The sequence below is a fragment of the Mya arenaria genome, chromosome 10 (assembly GCF_026914265.1).
Source record: "Mya arenaria isolate MELC-2E11 chromosome 10, ASM2691426v1".
Taxonomy (NCBI): Eukaryota; Metazoa; Mollusca; class Bivalvia; order Myida; family Myidae; genus Mya; species Mya arenaria.
Window position 1 is genome coordinate 7500023 of NC_069131.1, and position 20143 is coordinate 7520165.

Consider the following 20143-nt stretch of genomic DNA (forward strand, 5'->3'; position numbering starts at 1 on the left):
TTCAAGAAATCAAAGGGAGGTTACTCGAGTCACGAGGGTCACGCTTCAAGGGTCATGTTTACAAATAAAGTTTAACACAAAAGATGACAAAAATGATACAGTCCGATGAAAATGCACCTCTCATCTCCCAAAAGAGTGCGGGACCAGAGAAAGTACACAAAGGTTATGGTTAAACATATACAGTATTGTAGGAAACTAGCAAATGTAACATGCATTTTTAAAAAAGGAGACAAAACAGACCCAGGAAATTACCACCCCGTGTCATTGACTCCTGTGATTTGTAAACTGCTTGAGAAAATAATTCGGGCTGTTATAGTTGAACATTTGTCCCGTCATAAACTTTTGTCAGACTGTCAGTATGGCTTTCGTAAAAACAGAAACACTATTATCCAACTACTGTCAGTATTGGAGGATTGGACTGAAGCAGTTGACAATAACATTCAAGTTGATACAATATACCTTGACTTCAGAAAAGCTTTTGATAGTGTACCACACCGTAGACTTCTTAAGAAAGTAAATGCATATGGTATTTCTGGACAAATTTTGAACTGGCTTGAAAACTTTTTAAATGGATGCAAACAAAGAGTAGTTGTTGATGGTCAAAAATCTGATTGGAATCCAGTTTTGTCAGGAATTCCCCAGGGCTCCATACTTGGGCTGATTCTTTTCATAATTTTCGTGAACGATATACCGGATGTAGTTGGATGCCTCTGTAAAATGTTTGCAGATGACTGTAAAATCTATAATAATATTCTTTCCGCAACTGATCAACAACAGCTTCAGGAAGATATTGACCGTTTATGTCAGTGGAGTAAGGACTGGTTACTGAAATTTAATATTAAGAAATGTAAAATTGTGTCATTTGGTAATGAAAATTTTTACAATGACTATAACATGATAGATGAGAATGGAAATGTTCACCAACTTGCAAGGAATTTTTCTGAAAAAGACCTGGGTGTGCTCTTCGCAAATAATTTGAATTTTGAAACCCACATTAATAATACAGTCAACAAAGTAAACAAAATCATTGGGCTTATTAGAAGGAAATTCACCTTCATGGACAAATCCTTGTTCTTAACATTGTACAAGTCTCTTGTTCGTTCCCACTTGGACTATGGAAATTTAATATACTTCCCATACACGAAGAAATGTAAGCAAGTTCTGGAGAATGCGCAACGTAGAGCCACAAGACTAATACCTGAATTTCGTGGACTTTCCTATCAAGAACGATTGAATGAACTGAATCTCCCAACATTGGACTACCGTAGAAAAAGATTTGACATGATACAAGTTTTCAAAATTATTCACGAAGTTGATGATATCAATGCAAGTGTATTTTTCAATTTTGCGGACAATAGTGGAACAAGAGGTCACTGTTTGAAGCTTGCAATGCCTAAAGCTCACAAGTCTATTCGATTAAATTCTTTTGGACATCGTACTATATCCATTTGGAATGGCCTTCCACATAATATTGTTACATGCAGCACCGTGAACAGTTTTAAATCACAACTGGATAAGTTATGGGCACACAAACGTTTTGATCTAAGTGATGTGTATTAATTTCATCAGCAAACAATCAGACTGGAGTGAATTTCAATATTTTCATTGATAAACAAAATCAGATCGGAGTGGAGATTTGCATAGAAGTAGTCTAAAGGGATCAACTAGCCTAAAGGGCTAAACATTTCCCTAGAAGACACAAGGTAGACACAAGGTAGACACAAGGTAGAAGGTAGGAACAATGGAATCCTCACCTTTTTAGAAAAATAATGTACAAGACGTATTGTATAATTGTTGGCCTATGCACCAGTCAATTGCCACCTGGAAGGTAAAAAAACGGCCCATTTCCACGGTATACCCCTGGACACCATATATATGATTCTAAAATTGAAAAGAACATTGTTATAGTAAGTTCTAGTTAACAACGTTATTAAAGGGACTACTGTAGACACCAGACTGTGGTCCCAAAATTGGCAATTACAGTATTTCATCAAAACAGGCTAAGAATGATCAATACGAACTAATATGAGACTGATGATACATCGTTTTAAAAGATTAAAATGATAATTTAGCGCTGTCTCAGCTGAGAATACCCATTTAAAAATAGGGCTTAATGATTTCCAGGTAAAGTGTGTATATTTAGTTGGTTGAAGTCACGTGATGAGTACAGATACATATACCGATGCTATTTTTAAATTTACTGGAATTTACATGGTAGACAAACCCAGTTAATTTTTTTTTTGAAAAATAAACAAAAACAGCGAAAGATATGTGTGTGGTAAGCGATGTGATACGTCAGTCAGTAAGATTGAATGCGTTGTACACAACAATGTCTATTTCATGTTATTTTTAACAATTTTCTTGATTTCTTGCAATGGTTTCATCTTGTGTCTATTCCTTTTAAAGGCTGCGATCATTGTTAACTTTAAAGTGTGAACTATTTTATGATTTGCTCATATATTTGCATGAAACAAGTTCAGCTGAAACAGTTGTCTCTAACCTTATTAAGAAATGCTGGAAAACACACGAGTTTCCATCCAACTTCAAGTCCAAAAACAGTTTAAAGCTAACAACAATGCCATTTACAACATTGTTTATGCACCAGTCAATTGTAACCACGGCACCCCCAGGTCAGGGGAATAGCCGGGACTTTGACTTTCGGTCCAGCCAACCCCGGGTAAAATCCCCGCCCTGCTGTGACGAACTGATGGTTAAACCCCGGCCAAATGCCCCCGCACCCCAGAGATTCTATATAAGACCCAATCTTCACTAAATTTGGTGCTATGACAAAACCACCGCGGTCACCCGGCCCTGCGGGGGCACCTGGAAAGTAAAAACACAGCCCTTTTCCCCGGCTATCCCCGGTATACCCCTGGACCTGGTGCATTACTTTAATACATTTCTGAACAATCGGACCATTGAGTGTAAACCAAGAATGGGCCTTCAGGGAAACTTTATCATGTTTCCATGTAAGGCCTAGTCCATATAAACAGCCGCTTCAGAGTCTTTGACGATTTTTGTGTTGGCGACTCTTACAGGGAACACAATAAATATCCAAATGTTAAAAAATGTTCCCTAAACCCGCATGATTGTGGCTATGTAAGGCCATAAGTCTCTGTAAATCCCATGCAAAAAATAACTAAAATTCTATTCAAGATTTACAAACAGTTATGAACTCTTATAAATCAAACATTCATAGCAATACCTGGTACCATACTGATATTTATCCAGCCAGTAACAGAATTTGTTATAAATAATGACCCTTTTCTAACACATGTTTTAGTTGTTTTAGTTGTTTACATCATGTAAGTACACCTAGCTACATTAATTGCCTGACTTGGTCCTGCCAATCTTTTCATGTTTAAAAATTATAGAATTGACAGAATGTATTAAAAAAAGAATGATGCATTACATGACAGTAACTTGCCAGTGTTCTGATTTAGTTTTTTTATATCTACCGGCACTGACCTAAAAACCGGTTTGAAAAGCGTCCAGTAAGGGTTAAGAGGTCCATGCTCTAAAGACTAAAGATTCTAAAGACGTTTAATTGTAATGTTATTTTTTTAACCTTTAGGCTGGGGTTACCGCCACGTCCTGGCTTTCCTTGCATTCTTCGGCTTCTTCAATGTGTACTGCATGAGAGTGAACTTGAGTGTGGCTATGGTGGACATGGTTAAACATATCAATGACTCCAACAACAGCACAAGTGATGAATGTCCAGATTCCAACACAGTCAATTCTACAAAGGAACATGTAAGGTTACTTTTAGTTTTGTTTATTCATGCACTTAATGTATTCTGTTTTACGCTTTTGTCACTCAAAGAAACAAATTCATTGTTTTAATTTGATGGAAGTAACCTTGGATTGACAACATTTTCCTTGGTAAATCACAAGTCTAAAAGCATAAACATCACAACACATTTTTACATATGAAAACTCACTTTTTTGAGGTGTGCAGTATGATGCAATAATTCCCACAAACAATTAGATTGTTTATTTGAATTCATCATGGTCTGTCTGCACCTTTTGGCTGCATTATGGCTTGACCCGGCAGTGAAGCCATCACGACTTAAATTGTGTTGAATTGCCTTAAGAAATATGAGATAGAGTAAATTCTCACCTTGCGGGAACAAACTGTTGGTAAAATCCCCACCAAATGGCCCACGCGTCCCAGAGACCCTAGGTAATATCCAGATATAAGGAGACTTGAAGAAACAGAGTGAGATTATAACAAGGGATCCGTGTACAATACCCTAGGTTTTTGTTCTTTACCATTCTCGGTGTACTGACACAGGACGCAGTTTCCCTAGGTTTAACCAGTACTCAGTATTCCTACCCTTTTAAAGTTGAGCGCTAGGCAACATCTTTCGGTTTGACTAGGGTGGGGTCTTAACCTGCGACCTTCTGCCCCCCTAAGCAAACATTCTCCCATTGAGCTATGAAGTCCACAAAATTATATATTTAATATATAATTGTAAAAAGCATAAATGGATACGTTTAGTTTGAATATTCTTATTTTATTCAAGCAATAAAAATATCTACTAATAATTCATGTGACAATGAATGATGATTTATTAATAACTATGAATAACTGTACTGCAATATTATGTAAATTATTTTTATTTCAGGTTGGAGAGTTTGGCTGGAGCAGAGATCTGCAGGGCTATGTTCTGGGCTCGTTCTTCTACGGCTACATTCTCACCCAGATCCCGGGAGGATATCTGGCTGAGAAGTTTGGGGCCAAGTTCTTGTTTGGTTTTGGTGTCCTGTGCACAGCAGTGTTCACCTTGTTGACGCCCCTGGCTGCTCGCTGGAATGTGGGTGTGTTTATTGCTGTCCGGGTGCTGGAAGGCTTGGGAGAGGTGAGTATAAATGAATTGTGACAGGTCTTAGAGTGAATATGCTGTAAGCAATGTTATAGCTTTTTGTTTTCAAATGAAACTATGGTTGCTATAGTTAAGTTTATGCTAATTGATTTTAACTCGCTTGTGCAGACAATTTCAAGCTGATATAAATAACTCTCAAGACAGTTTTGGAACGTTCCTGGGCTGAATTCAGTACTGTGTCCTTTTTGAGAGGCCATAAGAAACTTCAAAGCACCCCTGTAGGGGACTGACCTTCAGCGTCTTGGGTGAGAGTTGAACTCGTATACCACTAGACCCCTCTCACCTTGTTAGACCACACTTTGATGTGTATTAAATGTCTTGGGTAGTTTTAAGGTAATTAATTTTTCCTTTCTTTTTTGGGTAAAACCTACTTCGTAATGCAGCCCAATACAGAAAACTGAACAAAATTACTTAATAAATCCCCATTTCTGCTTGTTACAGTGTAAAAGTTCCAAGGCAAATATCTGTTAATTGTTTAAAAAATGTTATGTTGTCTGTTGATTTGCAAATATTTGACTGCAAACTAATTTATTTTATTCTGATTCATAATCATTTGAAAGGCTTTAAGTATATGTAAAATTCAAAATCAAACCTGAGCAAGAAAAGAATACTGACATACTTCATACTGGACAACAAGTCTGCTTCATACTTGTGAACAAGTGTGCACAAGGAAATATAACCATTTATATATGCTTCATACTGGACAAAAGGCCTACACAAGGATATATAAATGACTATACATGCTTCATACTGGAGAAAAAAAACTGCACAAGGAAAGATAACTAACTATACATGATTCATACTGGAGAAAAAACCTGCACAAGGATAGATAACTGTATATACACGCTTCATACTGGACAATAAGCCTGCACAAGAAAAGATAATTGACTGTACATGCTTCATACTGGACAACAAGCCTGCACAAGGAAAGATAACTGACTATACATGCTTCATACTGGACAACTAGCCTGCACAAGGAAAGATAACTGACTATACATGCTTCATACTGGACAACTAGCCTGCACAAGGAAAGATAACTGACTATACATGCTTCATACTGGACAACAAGCCTGCACAAGGAAAGATAACTGACTATACATGCTTCATACTGGACAACTAGCCTGCACAAGGAAAGATAACTGACTATACATGCTTCATACTGGACAACTAGCCTGCACAAGAAAAGATAACTGACTATACATGCTTCATACTGGACAACAAGCCTGCACAAGTATAGATAACTGACTATACATGCTTCATACTGGACAACAAGCTTGCACAAGGAAAGATAACTGACTATACATGCTTTATACTGTACAACAAGCCTGCACAAGGAAAGATGTACATACAGCATACAACATGACCACCATTATTTTATAGTCATGACACAATCCCTTCTAAAGACATACACATGGAATTGTTTAATCGCTGCCAGAATGAGGGAGACTGTGTTGAAGCTATTCTTTAAAACATGTGTTTAATTTGCATTGAGCTTTTTGCACTTTATGTTAAAAGAGATATTTATCTTTGCCAGTAAAGCTGTCAATAATGAAACTTTGCTGTACATGTATATGAAAATAACCTGAGCTGCTGGTATTGAGCTTCAAATGTGACGAGTTTCATGAAGCATCAGTCTTATACACAGGATAAGTCTTATGAGTGAAGAAGGGTCTAATCACCTTGGAATTATAATTACATTGAATTTGAACACATCAGTTGTTATAAAGATAATTTTGATGAGATTTTTGGAATGGATGATATTATGGTGTGTTGCTCTTAAAAAAAAATCTTTAAAAAACCCACATACTACAACAATACTGAGCTTGTAGAAAATTATTCATGGGTTAACATACATGTAGACACTTTATGTCTTTGATTGCAGTTGGTCTTACCCTCCCATTTCAGGGCGTCACGTTTCCAGCCATGCATGCCATGTGGTGGAAATGGGGACCATTGTATGAGAGGTCAAAGTTGACAGGATTTTCATATACAGGTTTGTTTGAGATTTTTTAAATCTAAACTATAAAGGTCTTGTTGATGTTTGATAGCACAACTGGTATCATTTATTTGCATTTTTAGCACTATCATTTAAGCACATCAAAAATCATGTTAGTGTTAATTGTTGTAAGAGCAGTTCTAAAAACTGAAATATTGTGCAGGTACGATATAGACCAGGAGACATGAGATGGCTCTGATAGCACTTGATCATTACATGTGAATGAAATCATTCCTGTTGAGGAGAGCTCTGATAGCACTTGATCATTACATGTGAATGAAATCATTCCTGTTGAGTAGAGCTCTGATAGCACTTGATCATTACATGTGAATGAAATCATTCCTGTTGAGTAGAGCTCTGATAGCACTTGATCATTACATGTGAATGAAATCATTCCTGTTGAGTAGAGCTCTGATAGCACTTGATCATTACATGTGAATGAAATCATTCCTGTTGAGTAGAGCTCTGATAGCACTTGATCATTACATGTGAATGAAATCATTCCTGTTGAGTAGAGCTCTGATAGCACTTGATCATTACATGTGAATGAAATCATTCCTGTTGAGGAGAGCTCTGATAGCACTTGATCATTACATGTGAATGAAATCATTCCTGTTGAGTAGAGCTCTGATAGCACTTGATCATTACATGTGAATGAAATCATTCCTGTTGAGTAGAGCTCTGATAGCACTTGATCATTACATGTGAATGAAATCATTCCTGTTGAGTAGAGCTCTGATAGCACTTGATCATTACATGTGAATGAAATCATTCCTGTTGAGGAGAGCTCTGATAGCACTTGATCATTACATGTGAATGAAATCATTCCTGTTGAGGAGAGCTCTGATAGCACTTGATCATTACATGTGAATGAAATCATTCCTGTTGAGGAGAGCTCTGATAGCACTTGATCATTACATGTGAATGAAATCATTCCTGTTGAGGAGAGCTCTGATAGCACTTGATCATTACATGTGAATGAAATCATTCCTGTTGAGTAGAGCTCTGATAGCACTTGATCATTACATGTGAATGAAATCATTCCTGTTGAGTAGAGCTCTGATAGCACTTGATCATTACATGTGAATGAAATCATTCCTGTTGAGTAGAGCTCTGATAGCACTTGATCATTACATGTGAATGAAATCATTCCTGTTGAGTAGAGCTCTGATAGCACTTGATCATTACATGTGAATGAAATCATTCCTGTTGAGTAGAGCTCTGATAGCACTTGATCATTATATGTGTATGACATTATTTCTGTTCAGGAGGTGTTCAGTTGTGATGGATATTGGTCCCCTTTGGTGATAACTCTAGTTTATTTCAGGTGCCCAAATGGGTACAGTGATTTCAATGCCGATATCGGGTTACCTTTGTGACAGTGGGTTTTTGGGAGGATGGCCGTCCGTGTTCTATGTGTTTGGTATGTTTTGCCATTGAATTGTTCTTGTTAGACAAAACATATTGATTATAATGTTGTGTTTTACCTATTCTGACATTCAATTTTGTAGTAATCTGAAATGGTGGTATACAGGTAATACTGTTTGGATCAGTGGCTACAAAAGGCAGTGTAGGTTGGGTCAGCAAAACCTCTTGTGGAATAAAACTTAGATATTCATTATCCAATTATTATGAAACTTGGTGAAAGAGTTTGTTGGCTTAATGTCTTGTTCAAGCTCAATCATCGGGTAAATTGTCTCAGTTACTAGAGTTATGCCCCCTTTACATCAAGAAAGGTTTATATCTTGTACAGACAACATCTAATGTTTTTAGTATCCATTCATGAAGAATGTTTGTGACCACGTTTCTAAGCTTACTATCTCAATCAAGTTTAATTGAGGGATAAATTGCCTGAATAACTCAAGAGTTATACCCCTTGTTCATCACAAAATAATAGGTTTGTCCAATTGGTATTATATTTAATTTGACTATAATTGGTGCTCCAAACAGGAGACTCATCCAAATTCCTCTAATCCTAGTTTTCTGTTATGAAATCATTGAAATGATGTTAAGAGTTATTTGAAAGTAAGATGCTTAAAAAGATTTCATTTCTCAAGGGTTTTAAAAATAATTAATATTGTTTAAAATCCTCTGGTCAGGTGCTCTTGCATGTTTGTGGTTCATTCTGTGGATGATGATGGCCTATAACACGCCTGCGGATCACCCCCACATCTCAGTAGAAGAAAGGGAATACATTGAGTCTTCTGTGGGCAGAAAGGAGGTGAGTGATGGCCTTAACTTATGATGGCCTATAACACCCCTGCGCATCACCCGCACATCTCTGTAGAAGGAAGGGAATACATTGAGTCTTCTGTGGGCAGAAAGGAGGTGAGTGATGGCCTTAACTTAAGATGGCTTATAACACCCCTGCGCATCACCCGCACATCTCAGTAGAAGGAAGGGAATACATTGAGTCTTCTGTGGGCAGAAAGGAGGTGAGTGATGGCCTTAACTTATGATGGCTTATAACACCCCTGCGCATCACCTGCACATCTCTGTAGAAGGAAGGGAATACATAGAATCTTCAGTGGGCAAAAAGGAGGTGAGTGATGGCCTTAATTTATGATGGCCTATAACACGCCTGTGGATCACCCGCACATCTCTGTAGAAGAAAGAGAATACACAGATACACAATATACATAGAAAATATGTTGGTTTTGGTGTATATATATATATACATGTTATACTGACAGTTAAGGTACAATATAAAATGTTGATGGGCTATAACATAGAGGGTAATTTCACCTTAAAGTTAGCAACATCAATAAATATAGCCCACTTTGGGAGTTATTGGCTCATTATATGTTCGCCATTGCAGGACCTAGCAACACCATGGGGCCCAATCCTTCGGTGCCCAGCTGTCTGGGCAATAAACGTGGCCCACTTTGCCAACAACTGGGGCTTCTACACAATGCTTACAAGTCTTCCCGGCTACATGAAAAATGTCCTTAAGTTTGACCTCAAAACAGTAAGTAAACAGATTCAGATTCTCATCAATTTATAATCTGCTAGATTACTTAATAATCTATGATATTCAGCTTGCTGCTACAGGGGAGAGTCCACTGGCACAAGTTTTATTTATTTATTTTTTAGACCCTAATTATGTATAATGATAATATAAACCAGTGTATTCAATTTAATTTTATTCTTATTAATATATTCAATTCATGTAATCTTGTGGATTGAAGCTATTGAATTATTGACCATTTTTATCTATTCATACTTGATCAAGATGGCCTAGATCAATGAGGAGATCTGTGTTTTGTCCCTGTTCTTTAAATATTTGTTTTTATGGCCCCAATCATAGGGGAAGGGCATATAGAATTGCCCTTGTCTGTCTCTGCGTACGTCTGTCTGTGATTCCGTCTATAAAGATTATGCCAAATTGTGTCATTCAAAACTCAAAAACTTAATTTAGCCAAGAGTCAAGTAACCTTGGCAGAATGTTATTTAGATGATAAAGTTGCGCAGCTGGGTTTTCATTCCCCTCGCCACTTAGTGAAAGTTATAGTGTGTTAATTAGCAAATTTCTGGACTTGTGTCGCTCAAAAGTAACTATGATTTCACTTAGAGTCATATAATCTTAGGGCAATGTTGTGATGAGGTTGTGCGTCTGGTATTTTGTTTCCCGCTGCACATACTACAATCACGGTTTTGGCCCTTGAATTAGCAAAAATTGGCTTTTTTTTTCTTTTTATAGTTTAGTTGCTAACAACTTCAAAATTATTAGTTATGCACCAGTCAATTGTAACCAGGGCCCCTCCAGCCAATCGCGGGTAAAATCTCCACCCTGCAGTGACAAACTGCTGGTAAAATCCCAGCCAAATGCCTTGCACCCCTGGGACATTCTAGGTAAAGGCCCATTCCCAGCTATTTCGGCATGAAAACAAAACCACCGCATTCACTTGGCATTTCGCGACCACCTGGAAGGTAAAAACACAACCCGTTTCCCCCCCTATCCCCGGTATACCCCCGGACTTGGGGGCCGTGGTTACAATTGACTGGCGCATGATACACCATGAGATCTTACAGGAATGTATTTGATGTTATTAAGTTGTTGAACTCATCATTTTGATGAAGATTTATAGAGAAAGTACAAAATAATGGCACTTGGTTTTGTGACAAACACAGCATGTGGGGGCATCCATGTACTATGAAAACATTTCTAGCACCTCTTGGTAAAATTCTTTTATTTCTTACTTAAACATTAACAAAAATTCAACAATTTAAAGTAAATAAACAAACTTGCGCTGCCGTTTTGCCCTGCTTTTCTGACATGAAATAAATGCAGATTGTCAGGCTAATATTAATGACCAAACTGCACTCATTTTTAGACTATGTGCGCATGCGCGCAGGGAGTCTTAAGACCGCAATCTCCAAAGAACTACTTCTATTTATGTCGTTTTAACCCATTTTTTTTTTATCTCAATGCGCTTTATGTTTAGCAGAATGACGTCGAAACTATATAAATAGATTAGTTGTATTGCAGTCCGAGCAGTCTGAGTTCTTGCTTGTTCGGCTATTTCTGCGCTGTATTTCTGTATCCCGGCATTTTATTTTTAGCAGAATATAACTACTTTTAGATCATTATATTTATTAGATTAATGTGTGTCAAAATAATGGAGGCTCTGGTAGGAAGGTAACATAATGATATTCACTCTGAGGTTAGCCCAAGATGTTCCAGAAATTATTACCGACCGCAAGTGTCCCATCGCCTGCAGGGTTTGTTATTATAACCTGGCGTGACCCTGAAGCACGCTTATTTGTAATGGTGCATTTTTTATATTACTTTTATGAGATAAGAAACAAAGATGATTGTCTGAGTGTCAAAATAGTTGTATCTCAGGTTTCGCGTTGCTAATGCTTCAAATACTATGATTTACCTGCTACACAATAACAAAATACTACTCATTCTATGATTTTTAGGCGTTTATATTTCTAATAAGATGTTTCCATTTTTTTGCATAATAGCTTCGTTCCGGTGTATTCTTGGCATAGTTTTAGACATTAGGCTTTCAATTTATATTAGCACACATGCCCTGATACGACAGTGTGTTATGCATACATGAAGCAAAGTAGTTCGGATTAAACCTGTAAAACATCCAAAGAGTGCGAATCATTCATAACAGCACTAGTACTATTTCTACACAGATACCTACATAAAACATAAATAACATTTATTTATCAATAAAACTTGAAAAAGCACAATCATATTCTCATTCTTAGAACAGACAATTTCCGATAATCTAAAAATATGTTTGTCCTCACCGCGGGAAAACGACCATCTGATAAGCTCTGCAATTTGAAAGGAATTATTGCTAAAGTTTTTCATAAAATCAAATCAAATAATTTTCCTTAAACAATTAAAACGTGTATGTTCATAAAACTTGCCTAATGTATGATATCTAATCAAAGCAACAAAAAACCTTTAGAAGCGATTGAAAGGGGCATGCATTATAACTTTAAATACATGGGGATGGGGGATACATCGACTGAAGTGATAAGCTATGGCAGTATGCATTTCGATTTCTCTTTGCCAGAATGCTTTACTGTCAGCGTTACCATACCTTGGCTGCTGGTTAGGCCAAAACTGTTCCAGCTTTACAGCTGACTATCTGCGCAGCAATGGCTACCTTTCCACCCAAGCAACTAGACGTCTTCTCACCGTTTTTGGTAAGCCTTTGGAAAAAACATTTATGTATTGTTTTATGAGATTCTTGAAGTTATAAACTTGTACCGTATTTCAAAAGTTTTCTTTCTGTTTGTTTATTCATTCCAAATTCTCTCCCATATTATATGAATTGTAACCAGGATGCAGAGCTCTTGTTGTTCAATATATACATATCATGTGGATGAATGTACAGGAGTGGTTAGTTTTGTGTCAAAGTTATTGTGTAAATTATAATGTTTTTGGTTATTGAGTATGTATCTGCCCCTTTTCCTTTTTGCGGATAGTAATCTTCATTTTCTAACTGTATCCAGAGTAACAAATATGTCAACAAAATAGAGTGGCTACAAAATATTGCAGATTTTGAGATTTTGCACACAGTGTACCTCTCTTATGTAACCTGAGCAGTCTCCATAAAAAAGAACAACAAAGGGGGCTTACCACATCATTACATATATATATATATATATATATATATATATATATATATATATATATGTGTTTGATGAATTTGCTCCCTTGACTAGTTCACGTAGATCTTTCAAAAAGAGGTGTTTATGACTTACTGTAAAAGTATAAAACTTTCAGCTTTCAAAGGTTACCCTATTTAAAGTGACACTCTTATTCAAAATCAATTCATACACATGTATAACAAACATAAATTTTGAGTAATAACTACTTTCTAAATAATGCATTTATGGAAAATATTAATTACTGATAAAAGTATTGCAACTGGGTATTTAATAGCTGAATGGAAAAAAAATATTAAATGATTGGTGAGTGCTAAAAGATTAACTGTAATCTACCATAAGAACCATTGTTTTTGACATTAACTCATCCTTTTTGATGTACCTAAACTATTGTATTAATTGTGGTAAAGCTTATTTGTGAGTAAGAGTGCATCTTTAATCCTTTTCACATTTCCAGAGCATTAAATTGCGACTTATAGAAGCTGTTTTTCTGTCTGCTTGAACACATCAACTGCTGTTTGGACTTGTTTTTGTTATTATTGCACACGGTTTTGCAACAACATATTATTATTCACTAATTATCTGTCACTTGAAGTGTATGTGTATGTCTCTGGAGGCCTAGGAAAATATCATCCCTGCTTCCTACAGACTACAAAAACAGTAATTTTGTCTGGACTTCGTCAAACTGTCTTCCCATATTAAGATAGCTGATTGCATGACTTAGAATTTAAATTGCTCTTGGAATTGCATTTGTGGTCTGTATTATAGTGCAGTTTAATGGTAAATTTATAAGAATTCTTACCAAGGCGTTTTTGTTGCCTTGTCAATCTTCTATTTTATATTATCCATCTTGCTACTTAGTGTCCCCCTGGTAGACTAAAACCAACCTCTGTCTGTTGTAATGAGCATGAATTAAATGGTGTCTTTCTGTCATTATGACGGATTGCTGTAACAAGCCATTAGTTGGCTATATTTTGGCTTTTACAAACTTTCTGGGCTTGTCAGGCATTAAGCATCATAAATCTATGTAATTCAGTGTCTCTTTTGCTTGTGGCATAATGTTGTAATGTAATCAAGTGTCGCTATTGCTCCTTCCTCTCATGGCATAATGTTGTAATGTTTTCAAGTGTCGCCATTGCTCCTTTCTATCATGTCATAGTGTTGTAATGTAATCAAGTGTCGCCATTGCCCCTTTCTCTCATGGCATAGTGTTGTAATGTAATCAAGTGTCGCCATTGCTCCTTTCTCTCTCATGGCATGGTGTTGTAATGTAATCAAGTGTCGCTTTTGCTGCTTTCTCCTATGGCATAGTGTTGTCATGTAACCAAGTGTCGCCATTGCTCCTTTCTCTCTCATGGCATAATGTTGTAATATTGTCAAGTGTCGCCATTGCTCCTTCCTCCTATGGCATAATGTTGTAATGTAATCAAATGTCGCCATTGCTCCTTCCTCCTATGGCATCATGTTGTAATGTAATCAAGTGTCGCCATTGCTCCTTCCTCCTATGGCATAATGTTGTAATGTTATCAAGTGTCGCCATTGCTCCTTCCTCCTATGGCATAATGTTGTAATGTAATCAAATGTCCCCATTGCTCCTTCCTCTCATGGCATAATGTTGTAATGTTTTCAAGTGTCGCCATTGTTCCTTCCTCCTATGGCATAATGTTGTAATGTTATCAAGTGTCGCCATTGCTCTTTCCTCCTTTGGCAAAGTGTTGTCATGTAATCAAGTGTCGCCATTGCTCCTTTCTCTCTCATGGCATAGTGTTGTAATGTAATCAAGTGTCGCTATTGCTCCTTTCTCCTATGGCATAGTGTTGTCATGTTATAAAGTGTCGCCATTGCTCCTTTCTCTCATGGCATAATGTTTTAAATTGTAATGTAATCAAGTGTCGCTATTGCTCCTTTCTCTCATGGCATAATATTGTCATGTTATCAAGTGTCGCCATTGCTCCTTTCTCCTGTGGCATAGTGTTGTCATGTAATCAAGTGTTGCCATTGCTCCGTCTCTCATGGCAAAATGTTGTAATGTAATAAAGTGACACTTTCTGTCTCTCTCATGGCATAATGATGTAATATACTTCAGTGTGTACTGTCACTAATGCTTCTCTCTCTTATGACATAATGATGTAATATACTTCAGTGTGAACTGTCACTAATGCTTCTCTCTCTCATGACATAATGATGTAATATACTTCAGTGTGTACTGTCACTAATGCTTCTCTCTCTCATGACATAATGATGTAATATACTTCAGTGTGTACTGTCACTAATGCTTCTCTCTCTCTCATGACATAATGATTTAATATACTTCAATGTGTACTGTCACTATCGCTTCTTTCTTATGACATAATGATGTAATATACTTCAGTGTGTACTGTCACTAATGCTTCTCTCTCTCATGACATAATGGTGTAATATACTTCAGTGTGTACTGTCACTAATGCTTCTCTCTCTCATGACATAATGATGTAATATACTTCAGTGTGTACTGTCACTAATGCTTCTCTCTCTCATGACATAATGATGTAATATACTTCAGTGTGTACTGTCACTAATGCTTCTCTCTCTCATGACATAATGATGTAATATACTTCAGTGTGTACTGTCACTAATGCTTCTCTCTCTCATGACATAATGATGTAATATACTTCAGTGTGTACTGTCACTAATGCTTCTCTCTCTCATGACATAATGATGTAATATACTTCAGTGTGAACTGTCACTAATGCTTCTCTCTCTCATGACATAATGATGTAATATACTTCAGTGTGTACTGTCACTAATGCTTCTCTCTCTCATGACATAATGATATAATATACTTCAATGTGTACTGTCACTAATGCTTCTCTCTCTCATGACATAATGATGTAATATACTTCAGTGTGTACTGTCACTAATGCTTCTCTCTCTCATGACATAATGGTGTAATATACTTCAGTGTGTACTGTCACTAATGCTTCTCTCTCTCATGACATAATGATGTAATATACTTCAGTGTGTACTGTCACTAATGCTTCTCTCTCTCATGACATAATGATGTAATATACTTCAGTGTGAACTGTCACTAATGCTTCTCTGTCTCATGACATAATGATGTAATATACTTCAGTGTGTACTGTCACTAATGCTTCTCTCTCTCATGACATAATGGTGTAATATACTTCAGTGTGTACTGTCACTAATGCTTCTCTCTCTCTCATGACATAATGGTTTAAATTACTGAGGCCTTTGAGATTTTTTGACATTTTAAAACTGCAGTAATGCATAGTTATTTTATGTTAGATCGTTGGTAGGAATGACCCCTTTGATATATCTGAAGAACAAAAATATTTGTTTAGGGTAGATGTCACTAAATATAGCTCAGGTCATATGACACCAAAGCAGAAGTTCATTCCTGTCAAATGACTGTGGTCATATGTTGTGAATTACTTTAATATATCTGAGTATTTAATATTCCAGGCCTAGCTGTCCCTGGCATTCTTATGATCTGTATCCAGTTTGCGGGCTGTAACCACACAGTGATAGTGGCGCTGTTGGTCCTTTGTCTCACGGCTGGAGGGTTCACCATGGGAGGTTTCCAGGTCAACCACATTGACCTCTCACCAAACTTTGCTGGTATGTAGGCTGGGATGATACCTACAATGTACATTGATTTCAGCTAATATTTACAATATTCCTTTTTTCACAGGCTCGTAATAATATGTACAAGTTACATACAACAACAACTAGTATATGTATACTTTTTTGCACTCACCCTTGGACTTCATGTTCCAACAAATTCATTATATATTTTTCGACAGGAGTGTTGATGGGGATGTCCAACACTTGGGCCACGATACCGGGCTTCCTTGGCCCAGAGGTTGTTGGATGGCTCACTACCAAACATGTATGTACTGGTTAAGGCTGAAAAATATATATTATGCGCATAACTAACCAACCTTTAGTAGTGCTCTTTGGCGCTGGATAATCAATTTGTATTAAAGTAACTCAGTAAAAGTGTGAGGACAAAATAAAAGACAGAACAACAGATAATGCTTCAACGGAATGCCCTGTTGACAGAGATAGGCTCTTCTTCATTTTAGTCAGTTCGCTCTTTTTCCAGGACACAAGACAACAATGGCAGATAGTGTTTTACATTGCTGCAGCTGTGTACATATCTGGTGCAATAATCTACTGTATATTTGCCCGGGGCACGGAACAACCCTGGAATAACCTTGAGCAATCACAGGGAGTGTCCTTCAAACGTGCCGTAGATACTGAGGTTTCTGTGAACAGAAATAGGGGCACAGACAGAGAAAAACGCCTAGTTACCGTCAGTTATGATTGACGACGCTGGTTGGATTATAGATGGTATTTTGTATCAGTGTATCGAATGAAACAATGCTGCAGTCATGACGTAATTGTGATAGATCCATCATGTGTTTCTGGTCCTGATGGAAAAAATCAGACTTGAGGGCACGCGCATACGCCAATAACGAGTCTTGCCCAGACACCGGCCATGCAGTATGCTGGAGGGTCAGACTTTTTTTTTCGATCCGGACTAGGGCACATGATTGATCACACCTTAAATTACTCCATTTTAAAAATAAATCGACATAGAAAACGCCTTTTTGTTCATTTCACAAAAAAGGCGTGTGACGTTGTTTACTGAAGTCATGACACCTTTTACTTTTTTATCAATGTTGACATCAAATAGATCATCTAAAATCACAGTTTTAAACAATTTATTTAAAAATACTTTTATTGAATTATTGAAATGATTATTGAAATGATATGAATATTCTCACATTATTTGTACAGTTGTTAGTCATTATTGTTTTACATACAGTAAGAGAAATAAGAAGTTGCACGATGTTGCTTGCGTATAATTCATCTGACATGGGGGGGGGGCATTTTTTTCTAGCACGCTCAATTTCACCGGAAATGCCTATCTGGTTTGTGGTTTGCATGTTTGTTAGTGTTCTACGTTGAGGATCTACAGAAGAGGGAGCTGGCTGAGGGAATTCGCTCCACTGTCTTTAGAACGTCAAACTTGAACATTAACCATTTTGGTCTTTCGAGTAAGTCGCCTGTAATCACATATTTTTTTGAGCGAAAGTTCAACCGCCAGTCCACTCTCCTCATTAGTTTAATTACGGCGATGGTGAATAGTCGCTGAATTGTCTGTAAACTTGATTTATTATGGGTATGAAAACATCTAAATTGTAAAACGGTTGTCTGCTTTTTAGGCAAAATAATCAAATTTGAATTAATACAATGCAGTTTTACACAGGTTTGTTTTGATATATTGTATTTATTCACCTTAACGGGATCTTTCACTCCCCTTAAATGATCGTGATCGCCTTTCTTTCATTTTATTTACTCTTATCTTATTTTGCAATGACTAACTATTTACTCATTTTGCATTCAACAAAGTGGTTTATTCCAACGTGAATGTGATCTGAAAGCAATGAAAATTATGAAATTTCGGTCACTTTACTGAACTATTATAAGTTCAGGTGCAGGACATTAGCATTATTTGATTTGACCTCTTCCTTCTCTGTCAGTTAAAAAACACAGCAAACGGCACAGCGGTAAACAGAAAATAGAGGGTTAGTATTGCATTCTACAAAAATAATTTTTGTCTCCACTGTCAGACATGATCTACTAGTACCTGAAATTGAGCTATAGATAATTGGACCAAACCTTGACGGCCTTGTGCATCTAAACCGGCTTTATTACTGAATTGTTAGTTACTGGGGTGGTCTCAATAAGTGGTCCCCATAATTTTTATTGTCTAATTCGAGGGGTGAAAACGAAAAGATTCTATATGCTTCTTTATTTAATGTCACTTAGAACATTTTCGCATTCACTCCTCTAATTGAAAGGTGTTTTTTTAGTTGTGTTTTTTATTACGTCTTGTATGTTATTTGATGTATGATATTATTTTATTTGTGAGTCAATGTTCAAACGGTGCAACTAATTTTATGTATGTTTGAAACTACACGTAATATTATCTGTGATATACATGTACTGTGTGCAATGATGAATACATGAATGATGAATCCATGACATATTGTGTGGTGTTCTTTCTCCATCCCATCTAAATGCTGTGATTAAAAGACCGAAGGCGTGGCCCTGTAAGCGGCGTAGACTGCGCTATGGTTCATTTGGAATGGTTAAGAATCAATAAAGATATCTTGTTTAAAGTCTTCATTTAAAGCAAAATATTGCCTTCCGACGTAGAATTTCTGACGTTATTTATCACGTGGTATACTCACAATGAAGTTGAAACACGCTCCGGTCTGTTACCAATATACAGTTGTTTCATGGGCATTTGTGTAACAGTCAAAACTGTTGTCCCGGGGTGGATAGGATGACTTCTGAACCATTGTCCCGAGGCCGAAAGTATAAACTGCTACCCGCGCGTGAGGCTATGTCATGGGTACGTCATGGGTTTTACTGAGATTCTAAAAATAAACTGCATATCGTTTACACTCGTGAATTTCCGGTATTTGTTTTGAAATTTTAATTGTTTCGTGGACAATACCAAAGAAACTTCAAGCGCTCAATCGTCTCGGACGTAAACAGACAATGTCGGGATTAGAATATGTTTCTCATATTAATCCTGTGTTTGAACAAAATATATAATCAGGTAATGAAGGGGTTCTTGCATGGGCATTTGTGTACCAGACAGAACTGTTGCCATCGGCATATCGGCCTCGGGACTTTAATATTGTCCAACAAATGCGAACAGACGACGGGTATTATGCACCAGTCAATTGTAACCATGGCCCCCAGGTCCGGGGATAGCCGGGGAAATGGGCCGTGTTTTTACCTTTCAGGTGGCCCCGCAGTGCCGGGTGAATTCGGTGGTTTTGTCTGCCTTCCCTGGGGTGCGTGGGCATTTGGCGGGGATTTTACCATCTGTTCGTCCCCGCAGAGAGGAGATTTTAGCCGGGGTTGGCTGGACCGAAAGTCAAAGTCCCCGTTATTCCCCGGACCTGGGGGTTGGGCGTGGTAACAATTGACTGGTGCATTAGTATATCGTAACACAAGTCCACTAGTGACATGTCTATCTCGTGAATTGATTTTTTATATGTATATATGAGGATTTTATGTTCGTTTTGTTTTGTTTAAA

The 20143-nt window shown here is 37.1% G+C and overlaps 1 protein-coding gene across 1 annotated transcript; it reads left to right on the top strand.

Annotated features, from left to right (window-relative positions):
- The first annotated feature begins 37 nt into the window (after positions 1 to 37).
- LOC128206983 (sialin-like) lies at positions 38 to 19074 on the top strand. The gene is made up of 11 exons (XM_052909748.1): positions 38 to 162; positions 3575 to 3753; positions 4629 to 4862; positions 6792 to 6879; positions 8210 to 8305; positions 8982 to 9103; positions 9701 to 9850; positions 12423 to 12555; positions 16483 to 16638; positions 16824 to 16909; positions 17126 to 19074. The coding sequence occupies exons 1-11, from the start codon at positions 84 to 86 to the stop codon at positions 17348 to 17350; spliced, it is 1548 nt and encodes a 515-aa protein (XP_052765708.1). The 5' UTR covers positions 38 to 83; the 3' UTR covers positions 17351 to 19074.
- The last annotated feature ends 1069 nt before the right edge of the window (positions 19075 to 20143 follow it).

Bases quoted from the DNA above. Each gene is read 5' to 3' on its own strand.
- LOC128206983 (XM_052909748.1), top strand. From the start codon at position 84: ATGACAAAAATGATACAGTCCGATGAAAATGCACCTCTCATCTCCCAA. The intron at 6,880-8,209 runs GTTTGTTTGAGA...AGTTTATTTCAG, and splicing joins GACAGGATTTTCATATACAG to GTGCCCAAATGGGTACAGTG. The intron at 12,556-16,482 runs GTAAGCCTTTGG...TTAATATTCCAG, and splicing joins ACGTCTTCTCACCGTTTTTG to GCCTAGCTGTCCCTGGCATT.